Below are 21,375 nucleotides of genomic sequence, written 5' to 3'. Positions count from 1 at the left end.
CGTAGTATCATCTGCAAACTTGTTTCCCTGGGAGGCCACACAGTCGGGTGTGAAGAGGGTGTACAGCAGGGGACTCAGTACACAGCCCTGGGGGGTCCCTGTGCTCACAGGCCTTGTATTGGAACTGCGGTTGCCAACTCTGACTGATTGGGGTCTGCCTGATAGGAAGTTCAGCACCCAGTTGCAGAGGGCCGGTGTCAGACCCAGAGTGAGGAGCTTTACTGAGAGTTTGTGTGGGATAACTGTAATGAAGGCTGAGGTAAAGTCTCCATGGACATGTAAGAGCTCTATTTTTCATTTAAAAGTTATATATGATACATATACAGACAAAGACACACTTTAGGTTTACATTACAGTTTTCTACAATCGCTATGACACGGTGCGAGGAGCAGTGCACCGTCCAGAGTGGGTAGTTGGGGCTCCCCTATACACGAGTGACATAGTGAAGGTATGCGTTCGAACTTGAACTTGAGTGAGTGCCAGGATGCAGTGACGTTGGGGTGTCTACTGGGGGTTTGGCCCAGCTTCGAGAGTGCAGTGACGTTGGGGTGTTTACTGGGGGTTTGGCCCAGCTTTGAGAGTGGTGTGCTTTCACATGATTGGGGAGGGTGGAGTGTGGTCCACAGAGAGCCCAGCTTCCTTGAATGCCTGTGTAGCCTGCGTTGTGCCCTGGAGTATTCCACCCCAGCTTATGAGTTTTAGAGAACCCTTGTCCTGACTTAATAAAAACCTTGTTATATTGTTACAAGCTTGTACCTGTGTTCTTTCAGTCTGACATATTTGGCAGTAATTTCTTGCTCCACGAACAAACCTACATTTATTACAGTACATATAAAGAGGACCTCTTTGGGCTGATCTTGTTTGGAAAAAGAACAATATATAGCAACACGAAGAAAGTAAGTATACAGTTGTGCCTGCACGAGGGAGAGGAAGACAAGTACCAGGACAAGGGAGAGGAGTGGGACAAGGGCAAGGGAGAGGGAGAGGAAGACAAGTACCAGGACAAGGGTGAGGAGTGGGACAAGGGCAAGGAAGAGGGAGAGGAAGACAAGTACCAGGACAAGGGAGAGGAAGACAAGTACCAGGACAAGGGAGAGGAGTGGGGAAAGGGAGAGGAGTTAGAATGTGTGGTGGCGCTCAGAGAAGGGCCAGAGCTAGGGTAATACTGTAAATGGAAGCTATATTGCATATTTCTTGTAGTAAAGTCCTGTTGCAAATGAAGCCTTTACTGCAGCAATTATGTTTCTGTCTTCTTTTTTTCAATACAGTAACCGCACATTCTATAAAGCTACTCTGAGATGGGTGATTCATTTTTTGTTCTGAATTTCTGCTGCAAAAGATACAAAATGCATACATTTACATCAAAACATAATGTAGAGAGGCTTCAAAAGAAACTGCTTTGCAAACATAATCTATAATCCATATACTGTGAGACCTGACACATACCTGCATAAATGAATGCAGTTTCTGTAATTCCATCTGATGTTAGTGTTTTTTTTATGACATTGTGCCATGATTGACTAAAAGTTCCTGTGAAAAGAGAACGTGTGTTAGTGTTTGTTAGACATGGTGTAATGTTTAGTGTATTTTTGTGTTATGACAATTAGTGTTTGAATTTAGTTTACAATGTGTGATTTTGAGCATGAAATTAACTGTTTTGTCAATTGTGTGTGATAGGTGTGTTGGTGCGTTAAGAGTTTAGAAAACTTGTTTAAGGTTTTGAAAAAACTGTCGTAACGATTGTAAAAAACTCTAAGTGTCACAGTAACTATGAGTACAACCCTGGAACAGCACTCCATGTTTACAACTCCAAATTACAATAATCCATTGTATCCAATGCTGAACCGCAAGTTTCTAACCTGAACATTAAGCTAAGTGCTACCAGCTACAAGCTTTGTCTTCTGCCCAATGTATACCGTCTATTTATATGTGTACATTTTTAGATATTTACAGTAAATAAACAAAAGTATATTTGATTATGTACAACAATTCCTCTCTTCAGGGGGGTTGACATTTGCTGTGGGAGCTAATACAGTAAAAAAAATAATATTCACAAATGATTTTATATGCTTGAATATCTTGAATATCCTATGTCATCTTGAACATCCTATGTTGCTGCCACACTGATGTTATAAGTACAATAAAGAGAGTTGTTTATTCTGGAGAGGACTACAACATGAAATTAAACAGTAACACAACTTTACATGCAGTATCTCAGTCTTATTTCTAGATTTCCTGCTCACCTGGAGGGCTCTTTCATGCTACAGTAGCAGCACTGACTTTCTGCTGATTACATGTAACAGATCATGAACTCCTGGCCAACGGACAAGCCAACACATTATCAACCCAATGTTGCTATCTGCTGATGAAATCCTGTTGCAGCTCATACCTCAGCAGGATGAACATGTTTTTGTTCATGAGACTTTCGAAAATCTCCACTGGGTGGAGACGTCAAACCAGGAATACTTGATGGACCCCCGCCCCTTTACCAGACCAAGGCCATGGTCCGGCTGATGGTGGACAGTGGCTGGAGCTGGGTGGGTGTGGTCATCACCGACAACGACTACGGACACTCGGCTCTCGACGCCCTTTTGGCTCAGACCTCAGAGAGAGGGATTTGCGTGGCCTTCAAGGTGACCATCCCCAACTTGCTGAGCGACCCTGACTACTCCTCAGCTGTGACGAGGGTCGCCAACGTCATCCTGACAAACCCCCGCGTCAAGGTGGTGGTGGCGTTTGTGACGTCCACTCACATGGAGTTCCTCTTACCGAAGTTGAAGGCCCTGGAGGATAAGCAGAAGGAGTCAGCCTCAGGAGGAAGGGTGTGGCTGGCCAGCGACGGCTGGTCGTCAACTCCCGAAGTGGCAAGAAACCTGGATCTGAAGAGCATCGGGCAGGTAGTAGGCTTCACATTTAAAAGTAGCAACCTGGAGTCCTACCGCAAGTATCTGCAGAGACTGAATGAGACCAAGGAGGAGGAGAGAAGACATAACCCCTTCCTGGATGAGATCCTGGAGAATGGAGAGCTGGACCTGGAAGAGCTGGGTAAGAAGAGCCAGGATGAGACGGTGTTCAGCGTGGAGTTGGCTGTGAGGGCTCTGGCCCAGGCCGTGATCGGAGTCTGCAGCAGCAGGAACTGCACCCAGAAAAGCATTGAGCCGTGGGAGGTGACTTGCAGCTCTTATTTTGGGACCAGAGGGGTGGCTGAGCAAAGTGAAGGAGGAAGATGGATCTATAACTTGTTTTCCGATTGCTTTGCTTGTTTTGGTTTGATCAGTTTAGCTGTGTTGTCAGTTGCATATCTCTTACATCTTTTCAAAACCCAACGTGTATTTTTATTTCATTTAGGTCCTGAGAGCTTTAAAGCAGGGCTTTGAATTTGAGCAGGATGGGGAAACTTATTGTTTTGAGGAGAATGGAGAAATCAACCTGGGCTATGAAGTCACTCTCTGGAATTCTAAGGAGGGGAAGGTGCAAGTGGGCGACATTGTGGCAGAGTACCACCCTGTGAACGACAGCTTCACACACACCATCCTGCCCCTCGCTGCTTACCTCACAGACCTGAAGGTGAGGCCACTCCCCCTACACACACGCACACACACACACATTGCGAGCCACCTCCATACCAATACAGTCACACAAATCAATTATTCTTTCCCAGTGAGTTACATCTTCATTTTAGTCATCTTTAATCAGGTTTGTGATGTGGTGCTCTGTGCTGCCCACAGGAAGTAGTGTCCAGGTGCTCAGAGAGCTGTCTTCCTGGTCAGAGGAAGCAGACGTTTGAAGGACAGCAACACACCTGCTGTCACAAGTGCATCAACTGTACGGAGAACCACTACTCCAACAGCACAGGCAAGAGTTCTTCATCGACACACACATTCACACTCACACTGTCACACTCACATGATGTTATGATTTAAGGATAGATGCTCAGTACCTCCTCACAGTCCACATTATTTGGTGTGGCATGTAATCCTATTTCACGGCTATTTCTCTGGTCAAACCTCCTTCTCTGGCCCTGCAGACATGGACCACTGCCTTTCCTGTGACACAGACAGAGAGTGGTCTGAGAAGGGCAGCTCCAGGTGCACCCCTAAAACCCTGGAGTATTTCTCCTGGGACGATGGCTTTGCGGTGGTCTTACTAACGCTGGCCGCCCTGGGCATCCTCCTGTCCCTCCTGGTGGGGGCGCTGTTCCTGCACCAGCGCCAAACCCCCGTGGTGAAGGCGGCAGGCGGGGGGCTGTGCCAGGTCATCCTGCTGTCTCTGATTGGTAGTTTCATCAGCACCATGGTGTTCGTGGGCAAGCCCAGCGACCTGACCTGCAAGGTTCGCCAGGTGCTGTTCGGCCTGAGCTTCACGCTGTGCGTCTCCTGCATCCTGGTCAAGTCGCTGAAGATCCTGCTGGCGTTCCAGTTCAACCCGGCGCTGGGGCGGGTGTTTCGCCGCCTCTACCAGCCCCACATCATTGTCTGTGGTTGCCTCACCCTGCAGCTCCTCACCTGCCTCCTCTGGCTCCTCCTCTCGAGCAGCCCCCGAGAGAAGCTGTCCTTCCATCCCACCTCGATGCTGGCCGAGTGCGACGAAGGCTCCTATGTGGCGTTCGGCGTGATGCTGTCTTACATCGCCGTCCTGGCGCTGGTCTGCTTCTTCTGCGCCTTCAAGGGCCGCAAGCTGCCCCAGAAGTACAACGAGGCCAAGTTCATCACCTTGGGCATGCTCTTGTACCTCATCTCCTGGGCGATCTTCGTCCCTGTGTACATCACCACATCTGGGAAGTACCTGCCGGCGGTGGAGATGGGGGTCATCCTCATCTCCTCCTACGGAATCCTTGGCTGTCACTTCCTGCCCAAGTGCTACATCATCCTGTTCCGGAAGGAGCACAACACCAAGGACGCTTTCATCCAGGACGTGCACAACTACGCCTTCCGGGACCAGAACACTGTGTCCGCCTGTGAGTGCGATTTACCAGAGGACAAACGCACAGGTCCTCCTTTCACCATCAGCGTGCCCTCGATGTCCCTGCCCCAACCACACATACTGGCGGCACCACACCAGGTCCCAGCAGGGAGCAAGGGATACTTGAACAGGCATGCACGTCTCAGGAGATGCACCAGCACCTGAGTTCATCAGCAAGAGCTTGCTGGTGTTTAAGCCCTGCGGGGGACCAGAGGGAAGACTGATACAACTGCTGAACCTCAAGTCTGTAACCTGAGCATCAAACTACATGCTACCAGCTACAAGCTTAGTCTTCTGCCCAATGTATACCGTCTATTTATGTGTAAATGTTTTGATATTTACGGTAAATAAACAAAATTATATTTGATCATGTACAACAATGCAGATTCCTCTCCTCAGAGGGGTCGGTATTTTCTGTGGGAGCTAATACAGTAATATTTTTTATTCATATTGAAAACAAATGATTTTTTATGCTCGAATTTCTTGAATATCCTATGTCATCTTAAACATCTTATGTTGCTGCCACACTGGTGTTATAAAGTACAATAAAGAGAGTTGTTTATTCTGGAGAGGACTTGATCTGTGATTTTAGGAATAGCTTCCCAACTGACTGTCTATTGAGTGATACCATACAGAGTGATACAAAACAGAATGATACCATCCAGCGATACTTCACCATTGTGTTGCAGGCCTCTCTAACGAGAGTAATGTATAGGGGGGTTGGTCTTTTCTATTTCACTCAAAAGGTTTCACTGTGTGAGGCATTCCAAATAGGCAAAGTTCCATTATTGAAATGTTTCAGGAAACTTATGTTGTCGGCTTTCAACATGTACCTGTCACTTTTAGAGTTGTGCCCTTGCCTAACCTGACTAAGCGAACTGTGATTTGAACATGTGTGTAGGTATGTGTGTGTGGGTGTGTGTCAAAAGTTCCAGGAATTCCCAGGACTCATACCTGTTTGTCTGCAATAAATCCAATTATGAGACATTTGAGGTAGAGACTGCAGCTCTTCTTCAGTGACCTCTTACCAATCAATTTTTTTGTCAGACGGCCAACAATAGAACCAAACAGATGATCAGTGATCACAGTCAAACAGGAAATAACTTTCCCTCTGGTGTGCCTTTGAAGCCGGCGAAGACTGAGGCGAAGACTAGAGATGGGGAGGGTTTAGTGTGCATGTACTGACATTTTTGGTTCTGTTTTCAACCGAAAATAGACAACCCCCAAAGGGTTCTGACTGATCTGTAAAAAAATCCGTCTGGTTGTTATTTTTTTTTTTTCTGGTGGTAGGGGGTTCCAACAGGGAGAAGTGTTTATCAGTAGCAGTATTTCTGTGATGTGGGGCTGGGAAATGGCCCTCAGCACCCTTACCCTCCTTCTCCTGCTAGGGTGAGACAAAGCCATTAAATTACATATGGAATGCTTACTGGTTGACGTATGACATACAGACCTTCATTGATTAATAAAACAAAGCATCCATTGCTAGATTATTTAGAATCAGTTGTTCGATTTACATGCAGTATGATTCAGACTGTGGTCCGCTGTTGTGAAAATCCTTGGGCACACTTCCCTGTCATCAAGTTCAGAGGACTGAACCAGCTTGTCTGGTTCAGTCCAGTCTGGGTCTGTTCAGTTTATCACGTGAAACGAAACAATATCCAATCAGAAAGCAAGCTGAGAGAAGACAGAAGCATAAAAAACAGAGTCACGGCGCAACACAAAGTTAAATGGAATTGATTTGTGCAACAGCAAACCCTTTTCTTTTTTCTGTAAATTTTCTGTGAAAAGAATTCCAAACACTATTATCGCAATTTCTTCCTGCATATAGTCCGCCATGCTTATTCTTAAATCTCGACAGATTTTGCGAGATTTCTTGTGTTAACAGTCGGGACACTGGTTGGAAATCTGATTGTGTGTGGTGTGCTGTCTTTGTCAAATCATGGCACACCACACACTGTAGGAGCTAAACGGCTAAATCTAGGATTTTTGTCCTCATGTTTGTGGTCTCTCACAGTTTGAAAATCTTATAAGGTTAAAAAAATTGTTTAGTGTGTCCCCAGCATTACACTCCAGAGTCATGTGACAACAAACCCTCCAAGGGCACCATAACTCAGAAATGGTTCAACAGAAACTCTGAGAGCACTGCATCACCACCCTGACACCTGCCTGGGAATTCTGTCATCTCCAACTTGCTCCACCTAGTCCCTTCCCCGCAGGGCCTCCGCCAGGAATTTTGGGCCCCATGACAAAAAAAATCGAATTGGGGCCCCGTGTGCAGCTGTTGTCACCACAAATCTAGGACCTCGCTGTCCCGTCAAAAGCTTTACATAACTCTAGTTAAAGGCTTGCAATTGTGATTTGTACCTGCAAGTCTGCATGCATGTGTACATCGTCATCATCACTGCTGACCAGTGCCCTCACAAAAGCCTCCCTGTACCTGACAGTCAAATCTGCATCCACCATGCATCTCCCCCAGAGAGAGAAATCCCCACACACTCCCTGGAATGATGCTAACTGGCATGTCGTTAACACAAAGTTACAAATTTTTTCTTCAATGGGACAGGGAGGAGTACAGTTATTGGGAGACTGGGGTGCTGCTGCTGACATCTGTTGTTAAGTCTGGTAATAGGGCATTGAGTTGGGACAATGATTTATATGAATATTTTGCCAAACGTTTCCGTTTTAACATGTTGATGAAATGTAGGCTAACACTAGTCTGTAGCTAGCTATCTTATTTCACTATGGACATTAAGCCAACAGGTTAATACCACAGAGACTGGCTACCCACTTTTTTGGTGAAAAACTGGGTTACAAATTGAAAACTTGGAAACATTGTGATCACTATTTCTGGCGGCTAGCGCGTCTACTGACAGCACCTAAACACATAAGTGCGCTAAGGCAGGAACAAACGATTTCATGTTAATACATGGGGGTCGTGGGTCAATATGGATGTTTACTTTTTGGTCAATGGGCAGGGCTGGACTCACAATTTTCTGTGCCCTGGGCAACAATTCTCGATACCCCCCTTTCTTTTCAATTTTCTTTTAACACTCCCGCTTAACTGCTTCTCCATCTTGCTACACTACTTTTCCCCATAGAACCCTCTCCTCCAACTGCAGCTCTTGTGACTCTCGCTCGCAGTGTCCGCGGCGTGGATCTGGCAACCCGCAAGCGGCATTTGTGCAGGCAGCTACTAGACTACACACGTGATTTAACATAATATTTTGATCGAACGAGTTGCAATAAAGTGCTCACATTAAGGGAAGTAAGCACTGCATTCACAACGTGATATAACATTTTAGTTGACGTTGTCCAGGGCCCCTTAGGTGTCATGTGCCCTTGGGCAAGTGCAGTTGCCCCAATGGTTAATCCGGCCTTGTCGATGGGGATATTTTACTTTTATTGCCAAACACATGTAAAAACAAAGAGATCATTAATTGTTTTATTATAAATGGAACATATATACTCAATGAAGATGGTTTATATGTTAGGATATAATGCAGTTTCATATTACTTTTTACCTATTTTTTGGGATCGTCCGTTCTTAGATTCGTCCTAACTTTTCCCCCCTATTCATTGCCACCTTCATCACTTCCAAACAGACCACCGCCATATGCACGACCGATCTCGCACTGCCCATTTGAATGAGAGAGACAGAAATATCTTGAGAACATTTCAATTTTGGCTCTGATTCTTATTTGTTAACCCCAGTTTTCTTTTGTCCCTTATTATCACCCTGGGCTTGCCCCAATTGACTTTCCATGACTATAAACATTTATCTTGTGCCAACCCAGTCTCAACCCAGGTTGCTTGTGCATAACCCCCCATACAGTGGGGATAGCTTTCAAGAGTACGGATGCTTATGTGGCTATATGGGTAAATGATGTGAAAGTGTGGCACCTGGCAACCAAGGACTTATAGTTAATCATGGGAAATTTAAATATTATGAAAACAAAATAAAATGTAGGATTTTGGTGGTCGTTTACTCTGACTAGGTAGCGAGTTGTTAGCTAAGTGGCTAACAGCTAGCTAAAGCACTCATTTTAGTGCCACTTACCTCATGGCTGTCATTAATCTGGAAAATATTTATTTAATGTCAGATGCAGGTCTTGACATTAACTTACGTTCCATGCACAAAACTTGTCCGAGACCTTATATAGCCTGACCTAGTGAAACGGGCAAAACTAGCCTTGCTAACGAGGTCGCTTTCTCAGGCAAATGACCAAACAGGCTCGGTTAAAGAAATCCAAGATGCTGGCTATCTTCGGCAGGCAGGCTCTACGAAAAGCAGTCCTCCCTGACTTTTTTAGTGTAGAATGCCCGGGGTGCTAAATGTGCAAGGACCAACACTGGGCACAAGGATAAAGCTAGTTCTGCCGGGCACTCTTCCTTACCCTTATCCCTACACACACCCTCATTCCCACCCCCCAGGGATTTTAGAAATGCGTGATTACCAATGAGTCTTAGCCTTCATCCTACAGAGATTCTGAATGTAGCCCGAAACACAGCCCAGTGTGTGTGATTCATGTGTCTTTGTGTTTCATAAAGAGGTTGAATCTACAACATGAAATTAAACAGTAACACATACCTTCACATGCAATATCTCAGTCTTCTATTTTTAGATTTCCTGCTCATCTGGAGGGCTCTTTCATGCTACAGTAGCAGCACTGACAGTCTGCTGATTAAAAGATTATGAACTCCCTGCCAACGGACAAGCCAACACATTATTCACCAAATTGCGCCATCTGCTGATGAAATCCTGTTGCAGCTCATACCTCAGGAGGATGAACATGTTTTTGTTCTCGAAGCTTTCATAAAATCTCCACTAGGTGGAGACCTCAAACCAGGAATTGAAGGACCCCCGCCCCCTCCCCCCCAGCCCTGGTTCTAACCCCTGTCCAGACATCTAAATTTTTCTGCTCAGTAAATTCCACAATATTGTAAGGATCCCCCCCCTCCTCCTCGACCCCCACACTTGCCACCCATACTGTAATACACAGCCGTTCCAATCCCACCCACACCCTGCCTCTAACCCTAACCCCAAAGCACAGGCAGTGAGACAGGAGAAGGTATACTGTTGAACACAGCCATCCCAATCCCACCCATAAACAAAGAGACAGGATATCTCAGAGGGCTGTGATGCTTGTTTCAGTCAGTGACGTTGCCGATCCTGCCCTCTCACCTGCTGACACAGATCATATGATCGTCAATTGTCTTCTGCCTGACGGAAGTGAGTCAGTTTCTCAATCGGTCCATCAACTGGCAGCAGGAGGCAGCGCAGCAGTCTGCTGGCCACACCCTCGGGAGGACACAGAGAGAGGGCCAACGAGACACAGGTGAAATCAGGAACAGAGAAAGAGAGCGACAGAGACAGAGAGAGAGAGAAGTCGCAGAGAAGCAGCCAGAAAAGAGAAAGACTCCAACAGAAAGAATTAGAAAGAATGGATAAAGAGCAGCAAAAATAAAAGTTTGCCGCAGTTGGGAGACACCGAGGAGTATACAGAAGATCATGGTGACTTGCATCAGTCCGTTACTGTTCCTATCTGTTTTTTTGTTGCCATGGATGACAGGTGGCAGACCTGAAGCTACTGCCCCTGGTGACATCATCGTAGGGGGTATTTTCCCTTTCCACGATTATGTGGAGGAAAGCATCACAATCATCCCTCCGCATGAGGCTAAGTGTGTGAGGTGAGTGCCCGACAAACACGTGTAAGTAATGTTTAAACGTATCCACGTGAGTGGTTGTGCTCAATACATAACGATCTGCGACCATTCACGAGTGTTGAATTCCCTTTTCCCACTGACAGGTTTAATAATCATGCATTAAACAGTGGGCTGGCTATGATCAACACAGTGGAGTTAGTCAACCAGTCTCCCTCCATGTCCCGGCTTGGCCTGAAGCTGGGCTATCGCATCCAAGACTCCTGCTCTGACGTCACCACGGCCCTGAGGGCCATCGCTGGGCTGCGCAAACAAGGGGAAGTGGCTGGCATCTCACTCCCGCCCATCACCTCCATTGTCGGAGCTTCTTCCTCTGAAATCTCCATCGCTGTTGCCAGGCAACTGAACCTGGAGCGTATTCCTCAGGTAAAAATACCTTCCGGCCATCCTGCTTTGAAAGAGTTTAGGATTAGTGAAGATTAGTTCAATTAAGTGTTACAGTAACTATGCGTACAACCCTGGAACAGCACTCCATGTTTACAACTCCATATTACAATAATCCATGTTTCCAATACTCCATATTGCAATAATCCATATTTCCAATACGAAATTTTCCAATAATCTATGTTGACAACCTTATAGATCAGCCACTCCTCCACCGCCATCATCTTAAGCGACAAGAAGCGTTTCCCAGGCTTCCTGCGTACGGTGCCCAGTGACCTCTACCAAACTAAGGCCATGGTCCGGCTGATGGTGGACAGTGGCTGGAGCTGGGTGGGCTTGGTCATTGCCGACAACGAATACGGACGCTCGGCCTTCAACGCCCTTTTGGGTCAGACCTCGAAGAGAGGGATTTGCGTGGCCTTCAAAGAGACCATCCTTAACTCGCTGAGCGACCCTGACTACTCCTCAGTCGTGACGAGGGTCGCCAACGTCATCTTGACAAACCCCCGCGTCAAGGTGTTGGTGGCGTTTTTGACGTCCCATCAGATGTCACAACTCTTACTGAAGTTGAAGGCCCTGGAGGATGAGCAGGAGGAGTCAGCCTCAGGAGGAAGGGTGTGGCTGGCCAGCGACGGCTGGTCGTCAACTCCCGAAGATGTGGTGGGAAACCTGGATCTGGAGAGCATCGGAAAGGTGGTAGGCTTCACGTTTAAAAGTAGCAACCTGGAGTCCTACCGCCAGTACCTGCAGAGACTGAAGGAGACCAGGGAGGAGCAGAGAGGACGTAACCCCTTCCTGGATGAGTTCCTGAAGAATGGATAGCTGGACCTGGAAGAGCTGGGTAAGAATAGCCAGGATGAGACGGTGTTCAGCGTGGAGTTGGCTGTGAGGGCTCTGGCCCAGGCCGTGATCGGAGTCTGCAGCAGCAGGAACTGCACCCAGAAAAGCATCGAGCCGTGGGAGGTGACTTGCAGCTCTTATTTTGGGACCAGAGGGGTGGCTGAGCAAAGTGAAGTAGGAAGATGGATCTATAACTTGTTTTCCGATTGCTTTGCTTGTTTTGGTTTGTTTGTTTGATCCATTTAGCTGTGTTGTCAGTTATATATCTTTCACATATTTTCAAAAACCCAACATGTATTCTTATTTCATTTAGGTTTTGAGAGCTTTAAAGCAGGGCATGGAATTTGAGCAGGACAGGGAGACTTATTTTTTCGACGAGAATGGAGACATTACCCTTGGCTATGAAGTCACTGTCTGGAATTCTAGGAAGGGGAAGGTGCAAGTGGGCGACATTGTGGCAGAGTACCACCCTTTGAACGACAGCTTCACACACACCATCCTGCCCCGTGCTGCTTACCTCACAGACCTGAAGGTGATGCCACTCCCCCCCACACACAAACACACACATGCACACACAGTGTGTGCCATCTCCATACAAACACAGTCACACACAATTCATCTCTTCTTTCCCAGTGAGTTACATCTTCATTTTACTAATCTTTAATCTGGTTTGTGACGTGGTGCTCTGTGCTGTCCACAGGAAGTAGTGTCCAGGTGCTCAGAGAGCTGTCTTCCTGGTGAGAGGAAGCAGACATTTGAAGGACAGCTGCACACCTGCTGTTACAAGTGCATCAACTGTACTGAGAACACCTACTCCAACAGCACAGGCAGGCGTTCTTCATCGACACACACGTTCACAATCACAGACACACACACACTCACACTCACACCGTCACATGCACACTCTCAAACAAACACTGACACACACATCATGTCATGACCTAAGGGTAGATACTCAGTAACTCCTTCTCCTCATAGTCCGCACTATTTGGTGTGGCATGTCATCTTATTCCACGGCTGTTTCTCTGGTCTAACCCCCATCTCTGGCCCTGCAGACATGGACCACTGCCCGGCCTGCAACACTGACAGAGAGTGGTCTGAGAAGGGCAGCTCCAGGTGCACCCCTAAAACCCTGGAGTACTTCTCCTGGGACGATGGCTTTGCGGTGGTCTTGCTAATGCTGGCCGCCCTGGGCATCCTCCTATCCCTCCTGGTGGGGGCGCTCTTCTTGTACCAGCGCCAAACCCCCGTGGTGAAGGCTGCGGGAGGGGGGCTGTGCCAGGTCATCCTGCTGTCTCTAATTGGTAGTTTCATCAGTGCCATGGTGTTCGTGGGCAAGCCCAGCAACCTGACCTGCAAGGTTCGCCAGGTGCTGTTTGGCCTGAGCTTCACGCTGTGCGTCTCCTGCATCCTGGTCAAGTCGCTGAAGATCCTGCTGGCGTTCCAGGTCAACCCGGCGCTTGGGCGGGTGTTCCGCCGCCTGTACCAGCCCCTCGTCATCGTCTGTGGCTGTCTCACCCTGCAGCTCCTAACCTGCCTCCTCTGGCTCCTCCTCCCGAGCAGCCCCCGAGAGAAGCTGACCGTCCAGCCCACCTCAATACTGGCCGAGTGCCACGAAGGCTCCCACGTGGCGTTCGGCGTGATGCTGTCCTACATCGCCGTCCTGGCGCTGGTCTGCTTCTTCTGCGCCTTCAAGGGCCGCAAGCTGCCCCAGAAGTACAACGAGGCCAAGTTCATCACTTTTGGCATGCTCCTCTACCTCATCTCCTGGGCGATCTTCGTCCCTGTGTACATCACCACATCTGGGAAGTACCTGCCGGCAGTGGAGATGGTGGTAATCTCATCTCCTCCTACGGAATCATCTGCTGTCACTTCCTGCCCAAGTGCTACATCATCCTGTTCCGGAAGGAGCACAACACCAAGGACGCCTTCATCCAGGATGTGCACAAATACGCCTTCCGGGGCCAGGACACTGTGTCCATCTCTGAGTGCGATTTACCGGAGGACAAACCCACGGGTCTTCCTTTCACCATCGGCCTTCCCCGATGCTCCTGCCCCGACCACATGTACCGACCGCACCCCGCCAGGTCCCAGCAGGAAGCCAGGGATACTTGAACAGGGATACATGTCTCAGAAGATGCACCAGCACCTGAGTTCATCAGCCAGAGCTTGCTGGTGTTTAAGCCCTGCGAGGGACCAGGGTGTAGGGGAAGACTGATACAACGGCTGAACCCTCAAGTCTCTACCCTGAGCATCAAACTACGTGCTACAAGCTTCGTCTTGTGCCCAATGTATACCGTCGATTTCTATGTGTACGTTTTTATATACGTACAGTACATTTTAAAAAGTATATTTGACTATGTAAAACAATGTAAATTCTTCTCCTCAGGGGAGTTGGGGTGGGAGATAATACAGTAATACAATACTATGTTGCCGTCGCACTGATGTTAACCCTAAGTGAAGTACAATAAAAAGAGTTGTTTGGAGAGGACTTGATCGATGATTTTAGGAATAGCGTCCCAGATGACTGTCAATATAGTGATAGCATACAGAGTGACACCTAACAGCAATGGTCGTTTGGAGGACGCCTACAAGGTTAAACCTGTTCTTCAATCTGTGTGTGTCTGAGGAATTTGTATTCATGAGAGAGAGAAAGAGAGCGTGTGTATGTGTGTCTTTGTATTTGGGTAGCTATGCAAATGAGCAATGCGTGTTCATGTAAAACTATGAATTACATTGTATTTTCTAAATGCATGATTAATAATGACTCACAGCCTTCATCCTACAGAGATTCTGAATGTAGCCAAAGTCACAGCCCAGTGTGTGTAATTCATGTGATTTTGTGTTTCATAGAGAGGTACACTACAACATGAAATTAAACAATAACACATTTAGATTCAGTCATTTAGCAGACGCTCTTATCTAGAGCGACTTAGAGTAAGTAAAGGAACATTCCCCCGAGGCAAGTAGTGTGAAGTACCTTGCCCAAGGACACACCATAATTTTGCACGACCGGAAATCAAACCGGCAACCTTCTGATTACTAGCCCCAGGGCCGTACGCAGGGCCCAAAAAATACTGAGGTCATGAGTCAGAACTTCTAGGCGGGTTCGTGGGGCATGCTCCCCCGGAATTTTTTTTAATTACATTATTTAAATATGGCAATTTTCTCTTATTGAGTCTTAAGGAGCAAAAACATCATCATTATGACTTTTGAGTATGGGGCGGTGTGGAGCTTTTGAAATTTTGAGGTAAACATGGGGCATTCTGAGGCTTTTTGAAGGACCTTTATGGGACTCATGAAGTAAGGGCAAGTTACCACAATTTTTTTTAAATTATTATTATATGGCAACGACAGTACGAGCGTTCTGATTGGATAATGGGTAGTCACCCCAGCCGCGTATTGCCCTCCTCGCCGGTCAATACGGATCCGTATTGCCCTCTGACGTCAGCTTAAAAATGAGCGATATCGATGAGTCAGCTGCTGAGTTTTACTATCCAGATGATGCTGAAAAGCTTTGTCATCGAAAGTGAGGATGAAGACCACTCTTTGAATCACTTGTGTCGTTATTTTGTGATGAAATTAAAGCAATTTTAGCAGAACCATGTTGTCCGCTTTCTATCAAAAGTAATGAGTTGCTTGGCAACACATGAAACACACCGTGAGAAGACTTGAGAGCTAGCTACAATTAGCCTAAAGGTACCATTTATTTTCGTTTACAAAATGAAAAGAATCTAAAATTGCCATATAATAAACTACTTACTAAACTCGACCGTTTGGTCATGCCGGGAAATACTGTATCAAACTGAGGCTGGAACGTATCGACCGAGCGATAGCGAGTCAGTTTGATATTTCCCAATTGCCACTGAATTTCATTTTCAATCAGTCACATCAATGACATATCAATCGCAAAATGAATGTTGATTCAACCGGTGGAAATTGATTGACAACCGGTACTGACGGAGTTAACCAAACTTTGATTTGATGTTTCCTTATCTGAGTAGTACGCTGCTGCAATACAAATATTTCCACATGAAAATGAATCTTTCTTCTCACAGTCATCTGCCACTTAAACTTCTCTTAACCTAGCTACATGTTTAGTTTGCTGCGCTCCTCTTCCAGTGACTGTAACTAACATAGGCTATTCACTAACAGTAGAGGTAGTATGTCTATGGCGGTAACATCAGCGTCCGACTTGTGTTTGGTGGTTACCATAACGACAGTACGTTTTGTTGATGACGTGCAGCACGTATGTCCAAACTCTTGAGCTACTCGGCTCTTCAAGTATAAAATCACGTTACGGTTTGTGGGAGACCAAGATCATCGTCCTGCAGTCAGTTTCACGTGTACTTTGTTTTGAGTTTATATACCACGATTTAAGCAAAAAAATAAACAGAAATACGAAAAAAAATACTGAGGACACGACCTCGGTGTCCTCAATGGTAGTTACGGCCCTGACTAGCCCGATTCCCTAACCGCTCAGCCACTTGACTAACTTCACATGCATATCTCAGTATTCTATTTTTAGATTTCTTGCTCACCTGGAGGGCTCTTTAATGCTACAGTAGCAGCACTGACAGTCTGCTGATTAACAGATTATGAACTCCCAGCCACCAGACAGGCCAACACATTATCAACCCAATGTTGCCATCTGCTGATGAGAACCTGTTGCATCTCATACCTTAGGAGGATGAACATGTTTTTGTTCTCGAGACGTTCATAAAATCTTAACTGGGTGGAAACATTAAACCAGGAATCCTTGAGGGACCCCCGGCCACCTACCACCCAATCCTGGTTCTGGCCCTGCTCCTGACCCCTGTCCAGACATCTAAATTTTTCAGCTTGACTCAGTAAATTCCACCATATTGTTAGGATCACCCCCCCCCCACACACACACACACTCACCGCTTCTTTGACCCCCACACTTGCCCCTCAGGTGTTTGAACAAATACTGTTATACACAGCCATTCCAATCCCACCCACAGGCAAAGCGACATGATATCTCAGAGGGCTGTAATGCTTGTTTCAGTCAGTGATGTCACCCTAACCCTAACCTGCAGACACAGATCTTATGATTGTCTGGAAACAAGTCCATTTCTCAATCGGGCCCTCAAGAATGGTGGGCGGGGCTATCCTGTCGAGGTGTTGTGGGAGGGGATAACAGGTGTGTTGAACTGAAGATACTGGCAGTAGGAGGCAGCAGTCTGCCAGCCACACCTTGTGGAGGACACAGAGAGAGAGTTAAGGATACACAGGTGAAATCAGGGACAGAGAAAGGAAGGGAGAGAGAGAAACAGAGAGAGAGAGACAGAGAGAGAGAAGACGCAGAGACGCAGCCAGAAAAGAGAAAGACTCCAACAGAAAGAACCAGAAAGAATGGATAAAAAGCTGCAAAAATAAAAGTCTGCCGCAGTTGGGAGACACCGAGGAGTATACAGAAGATCATGGTGACTTGCATCAGTCCGTTACTGTTCCTGTCTGTAATTTTGTTGCCAAGGTTGACAGGTGGCACGCATGAGGGGACTACTGCCGCTGGTGACATCATCATAGGGGGTATTTTCCCTTTCCACGATGATGTGGAGGAAAACACCACAATCGTCCCTCCGCATGTGGCTAAGTGTGTGAGGTGAGTGCCCGACAAACAGAAACGTGTAACATTTAAACGTATCCACGTGAGTGGGTATGCTCAATACATAACAATCTGCGACCATTCACGAGTGCTGAATTCCCTTTTCCCATTGACAGGTTTAATAATCATGCATTAAACAGTGGCCTGGCTATGATCAACACAGTGGAGTTAGTCAACCAGTCTCCCTCCATGTCCCGGCTTGGCCTGAAGCTGGGCTATCGCATCCAAGACTCCTGCTCTGACGTCACCACGGCCCTGAGGGCCATCGCTGGGCTCCGCAAACAAGGGGAAGCGGCCGGCGGCTCACTCCCGCCCATCACCTCCATTGTCGGAGCTTCTTACTCTGAAATCTCCATCGCTGTTGCCAGGCAACTGAACCTGGAGCTCATTCCTCAGGTAAAAATACCTTCCGACCATCCTGCTTTGAGAGTGTAGAATTAGAGAAGATTAAGTGTCACAGTAACTATGTGTACAACCCTGGAACAGCACTCCATGTTTACAACTCCATATTACAATAATCCATGTTTACAATAATGCATTTTCCAATAATCAATGTTTATAATACTCAATTTTCAAATAATCCATGTTTCCAATACTCAATTTTCCAATAATTCATGTTGACAACCTTCTAGATCAGCTACTCCTCCACCGCCATCATCCTAAGTGACAAGAAGCGTTTCCCAGGCTTCCTGCGTACGGTGCCCAGTGACCTGTACCAGACCAAGGCCATGGTCCGGCTGATGGTGGACAGTGGCTGGAGCTGGGTGGGCTTGGTCATTGCCGACAACGACTACGGACGCTCGGCCCTCGACGCCCTTTTGGCTCAGACCTCAGAGAGAGGGATTTGCGTAGCCTTCAAGGAGACCATCCCCAACTCGCTGAGCGACCCTAACTACTCCTCAGCTGTGACGAGGGTCGCCAACGTCATCCTGACAAACCCCCGCGTCAAGGTGGTGGTGGCGTTTGTGATGGCCCCTCACATGGAGTTCCTCTTACCGAAGTTGAAGACCCTGGAGGATAAGCAGGAGGAGTCAGCCTCAGGAGGAAGGGTCTGGCTGGCCAGCGACGGCTGGTCGTCAACTCCCGAAGATGTGGTGGGAAACCTGGATCTGGAGAGCATCGGAAAGGTGGTAGGCTTCATGTTTAAAAGTAGCAACCTGGAGTCCTACCGCAAGTATCTGCAGAGACTGAATGAAACCAAGGAGGAGGAGAGAAGACGTAACCCCTTCCTGGATGAGTTCCTGGAGAATGGAGAGCTGGACCTGGAAGAGCTGGGTAAGAAGAGCCAGGCTCAGACGGTGTTCAGCGTGGAGTTGGCTGTGAGGGCTCTGGCCCAGGCCATGATCGGAGTCTGCAGCAGCAGGAACTGCACCCAGAAAAGCATCGAGCCGTGGGAGGTGACTTGCAGCTCTTACTTTGAGACCAGAGGGGTGGCTAAAGCAAAATGAAGGAGCAAGATGGATCTAGAACTCGTTTTCTGATTGCTTTGCTTGTTTTGGTTTGTTTGATACATTTAGCTGTGTTACATCTCTTTCTTAATAAAACAAAAAACAAAGTGTATTCTTATTTCATTTAGGTCCGGAGAGCTTTGAAACAGGGCATGGAATTTGAGCAGGACGGGGAGACTTATTTTTTCGACAAGAGTGGAGAAATCAACCTGGGCTATGTGGTCACTCTCTGGAATTCTAAGGAGGGGAAGGTGCAAGTGGGCGACGTTGTGGCAGAGTACCACCTTGTGAACGACAGCTTTACACACACCATCCTTCCCCGCGCTGCTTACCTCACTGACCTGAAGGTGATGCCACTCCCCCCACACACAAACACACACATGCACACACAGTGTGTGCCACTTCCATACAAACACAGTCACACACACAAATCATCTCTTCTTTCCCAGTGAGTTACATCTTCATTTTACTCATCTGTAATCTGGTTTGTGACGTGGTGCTCTGTGCTGTCCACAGGAAGTAGTGTCCAGGTGCTCAGAGAGCTGTCTTCCTGGTGAGAGGAAGCAGACATTTGAAGGACAGCTGCACACCTGCTGTTACAAGTGCATCAACTGTACTGAGAACACCTACTCCAACAGCACAGGCAGGCGTTCTTCATCGACACACACGTTCACAATCACAGACACACACACACACTCACACCGTCACACGCACACTCTCACACAAACACTGACACACACATCATGTCATAACCTAAGGGTAGATACTCTGTAACTCCTTCTCCTCATAGTCCGCACTATTTGGTGCGGCATGTCATCTTATTCCATGGCTATTTCTCTGGTCTAACCCCCATCTCTGGCCCTGCAGACATGGACCACTGCCCGGCCTGCAACACTGACAGAGAGTGGTCTGAGAAGGGCAGCTCCAGATGCACCCCTAAAACCCTGGAGTATTTCTCCTGGGACGATGGCTTTGCAGTGGTCTTACTAACGCTGGCCGCCCTGGGCATCCTCCTGTCCCTCCTGGTGGGGGCGCTGTTCCTGCACCAGTGCCAAACCCCCGTGGTGAAGGCGGCGGGAGGGGGGCTGTGCCAGGTCATCCTGCTGTCTCTGATTGGTAGTTTCATCAGTGCTATGGTGTTCGTGGGTAAGCCCAGCAACCTAACTTGCAAGGTTCGCCAGGTGCTGTTTGGCCTGAGCTTCACGCTGTGCGTCTCCTGCATCCTGGTCAAGTCGCTGAAGATCCTGCTGGCGTTCCAGTTCAACCCGGCGCTTGGGCGGGTGTTCCGCCGCCTGTACCAGCCCCTCGTCATCGTCTGTGGCTGTCTCACCCTGCAGCTCCTAACCTGCCTCCTCTGGCTCCTCCTCCCGAGCAGCCCCCGAGAGAAGCTGACCGTCCAGCCCACCTCAATACTGGCCGAGTGCCACGAAGGCTCCCACGTGGCGTTCGGCGTGATGCTGTCCTACATCGCCGTCCTGGCGCTGGTCTGCTTCTTCTGCGCCTTCAAGGGCCGCAAGCTGCCCCAGAAGTACAACGAGGCCAAGTTCATCACTTTTGGCATGCTCCTCTACCTCATCTCCTGGGCGATCTTCGTCCCTGTGTACATCACCACATCTGGGAAGTACCTGCCGGCAGTGGAGATGGTGGTCATCCTCATCTCCTCCTACGGAATCATCTGCTGTCACTTCCTGCCCAAGTGCTACATCATCCTGTTCCGGAAGGAGCACAACACCAAGGACGCCTTCATCCAGGATGTGCACAAATACGCCTTCCGGGGCCAGGACACTGTGTCCGTCTCTGAGTGCGATTTACCGGAGGACAAACCCACGGGTCTTCCTTTCACCATCGGCCTTCCCCGATGCTCCTGCCCCGACCACATGTACCGACCGCACCCCGCCAGGTCCCAGCAGGAAGCCAGGGATACTTGAACAGGGATACATGTCTCAGAAGATGCACCAGCACCTGAGTTCATCAGCCAGAGCTTGCTGGTGTTTAAGCCCTGCGAGGGACCAGGGTGTAGGGGAAGACTGATACAACGGCTGAACCCTCAAGTCTCTACCCTGAGCATCAAACTACATGCTACAAGCTACAAACTTCTTATTCTGCCCAATGTATACTGTCTATTTATATGTGTACAGTAAATAAACAGAAGTATATTTGACTATGTACAACAATGTAAATTCCTCTCCTCAAGAGGGTTGGTATTTGCTTCGGGAGCTAATACAGTAAATCCTTTTGATTCATATTGAAAACACAAAATATTTTACATGCTTGAATATCTTGAACATCCTATGTCATCTTGAACATCCTAAGTTGCTGCCACACTGATGTTATGAGTAGGGATGGGCATAATTAATCGACGATCGATTATCGATCATTAAGAATTTAGTC

General features: G+C 47.7%; 3 protein-coding genes across 3 annotated transcripts; all 3 read left to right on the top strand.

Moving 5' to 3' along the window:
• The first annotated feature begins 371 nt into the window (after positions 1-371).
• Positions 372-5,127, top strand: LOC124467455 (G-protein coupled receptor family C group 6 member A-like). The gene is made up of 5 exons (XM_047019740.1): positions 372-405; positions 2,422-3,167; positions 3,349-3,567; positions 3,729-3,855; positions 4,028-5,127. The coding sequence occupies exons 1-5, from the start codon at positions 372-374 to the stop codon at positions 5,125-5,127; spliced, it is 2,226 nt and encodes a 741-aa protein (XP_046875696.1).
• A 5,219-nt stretch (positions 5,128-10,346) lies between these two features.
• Positions 10,347-14,022, top strand: LOC124467454 (G-protein coupled receptor family C group 6 member A-like). Its single transcript, XM_047019739.1, is given in 7 exon segments — positions 10,347-10,650; positions 10,770-11,049; positions 11,266-12,030; positions 12,221-12,439; positions 12,608-12,734; positions 12,963-13,742; positions 13,745-14,022. Coding segments are annotated over 7 exon segments (2,628 nt in total). The 5' UTR covers positions 10,347-10,471.
• A 3,084-nt stretch (positions 14,023-17,106) lies between these two features.
• LOC124467480 (G-protein coupled receptor family C group 6 member A-like) lies at positions 17,107-21,355 on the top strand. Its single transcript, XM_047019770.1, has 6 exons — positions 17,107-17,533; positions 17,653-17,932; positions 18,169-18,933; positions 19,113-19,331; positions 19,501-19,627; positions 19,852-21,355. The coding sequence occupies exons 1-6, from the start codon at positions 17,352-17,354 to the stop codon at positions 20,910-20,912; spliced, it is 2,634 nt and encodes an 877-aa protein (XP_046875726.1). The 5' UTR covers positions 17,107-17,351; the 3' UTR covers positions 20,913-21,355.
• Positions 21,356-21,375: the final 20 nt, after the last annotated feature.

Source organism: Hypomesus transpacificus, chromosome 4 (assembly GCF_021917145.1).
Source record: "Hypomesus transpacificus isolate Combined female chromosome 4, fHypTra1, whole genome shotgun sequence".
Taxonomy (NCBI): domain Eukaryota; kingdom Metazoa; phylum Chordata; class Actinopteri; order Osmeriformes; family Osmeridae; genus Hypomesus; species Hypomesus transpacificus.
This window is presented reverse-complemented; position numbering and strand designations above follow the sequence as displayed.

Coding starts and splice junctions, on each gene's coding strand:
- LOC124467455 (XM_047019740.1), top strand. CDS start 372: ATGACACGGTGCGAGGAGCAGTGCACCGTCCAGA. Junction 406..2,421: donor GGAGCAGTGCACCGTCCAGA/GTGGGTAGTTGG, acceptor TTTGTTCATGAG/ACTTTCGAAAATCTCCACTG. Junction 3,168..3,348: donor AAAGCATTGAGCCGTGGGAG/GTGACTTGCAGC, acceptor TATTTCATTTAG/GTCCTGAGAGCTTTAAAGCA.
- LOC124467480 (XM_047019770.1), top strand. CDS start 17,352: ATGGTGACTTGCATCAGTCCGTTACTGTTCCTGTCTGTAATTTTGTTG. Junction 17,933..18,168: donor ACCTGGAGCTCATTCCTCAG/GTAAAAATACCT, acceptor ACAACCTTCTAG/ATCAGCTACTCCTCCACCGC. Junction 19,332..19,500: donor CTTACCTCACTGACCTGAAG/GTGATGCCACTC, acceptor TGCTGTCCACAG/GAAGTAGTGTCCAGGTGCTC.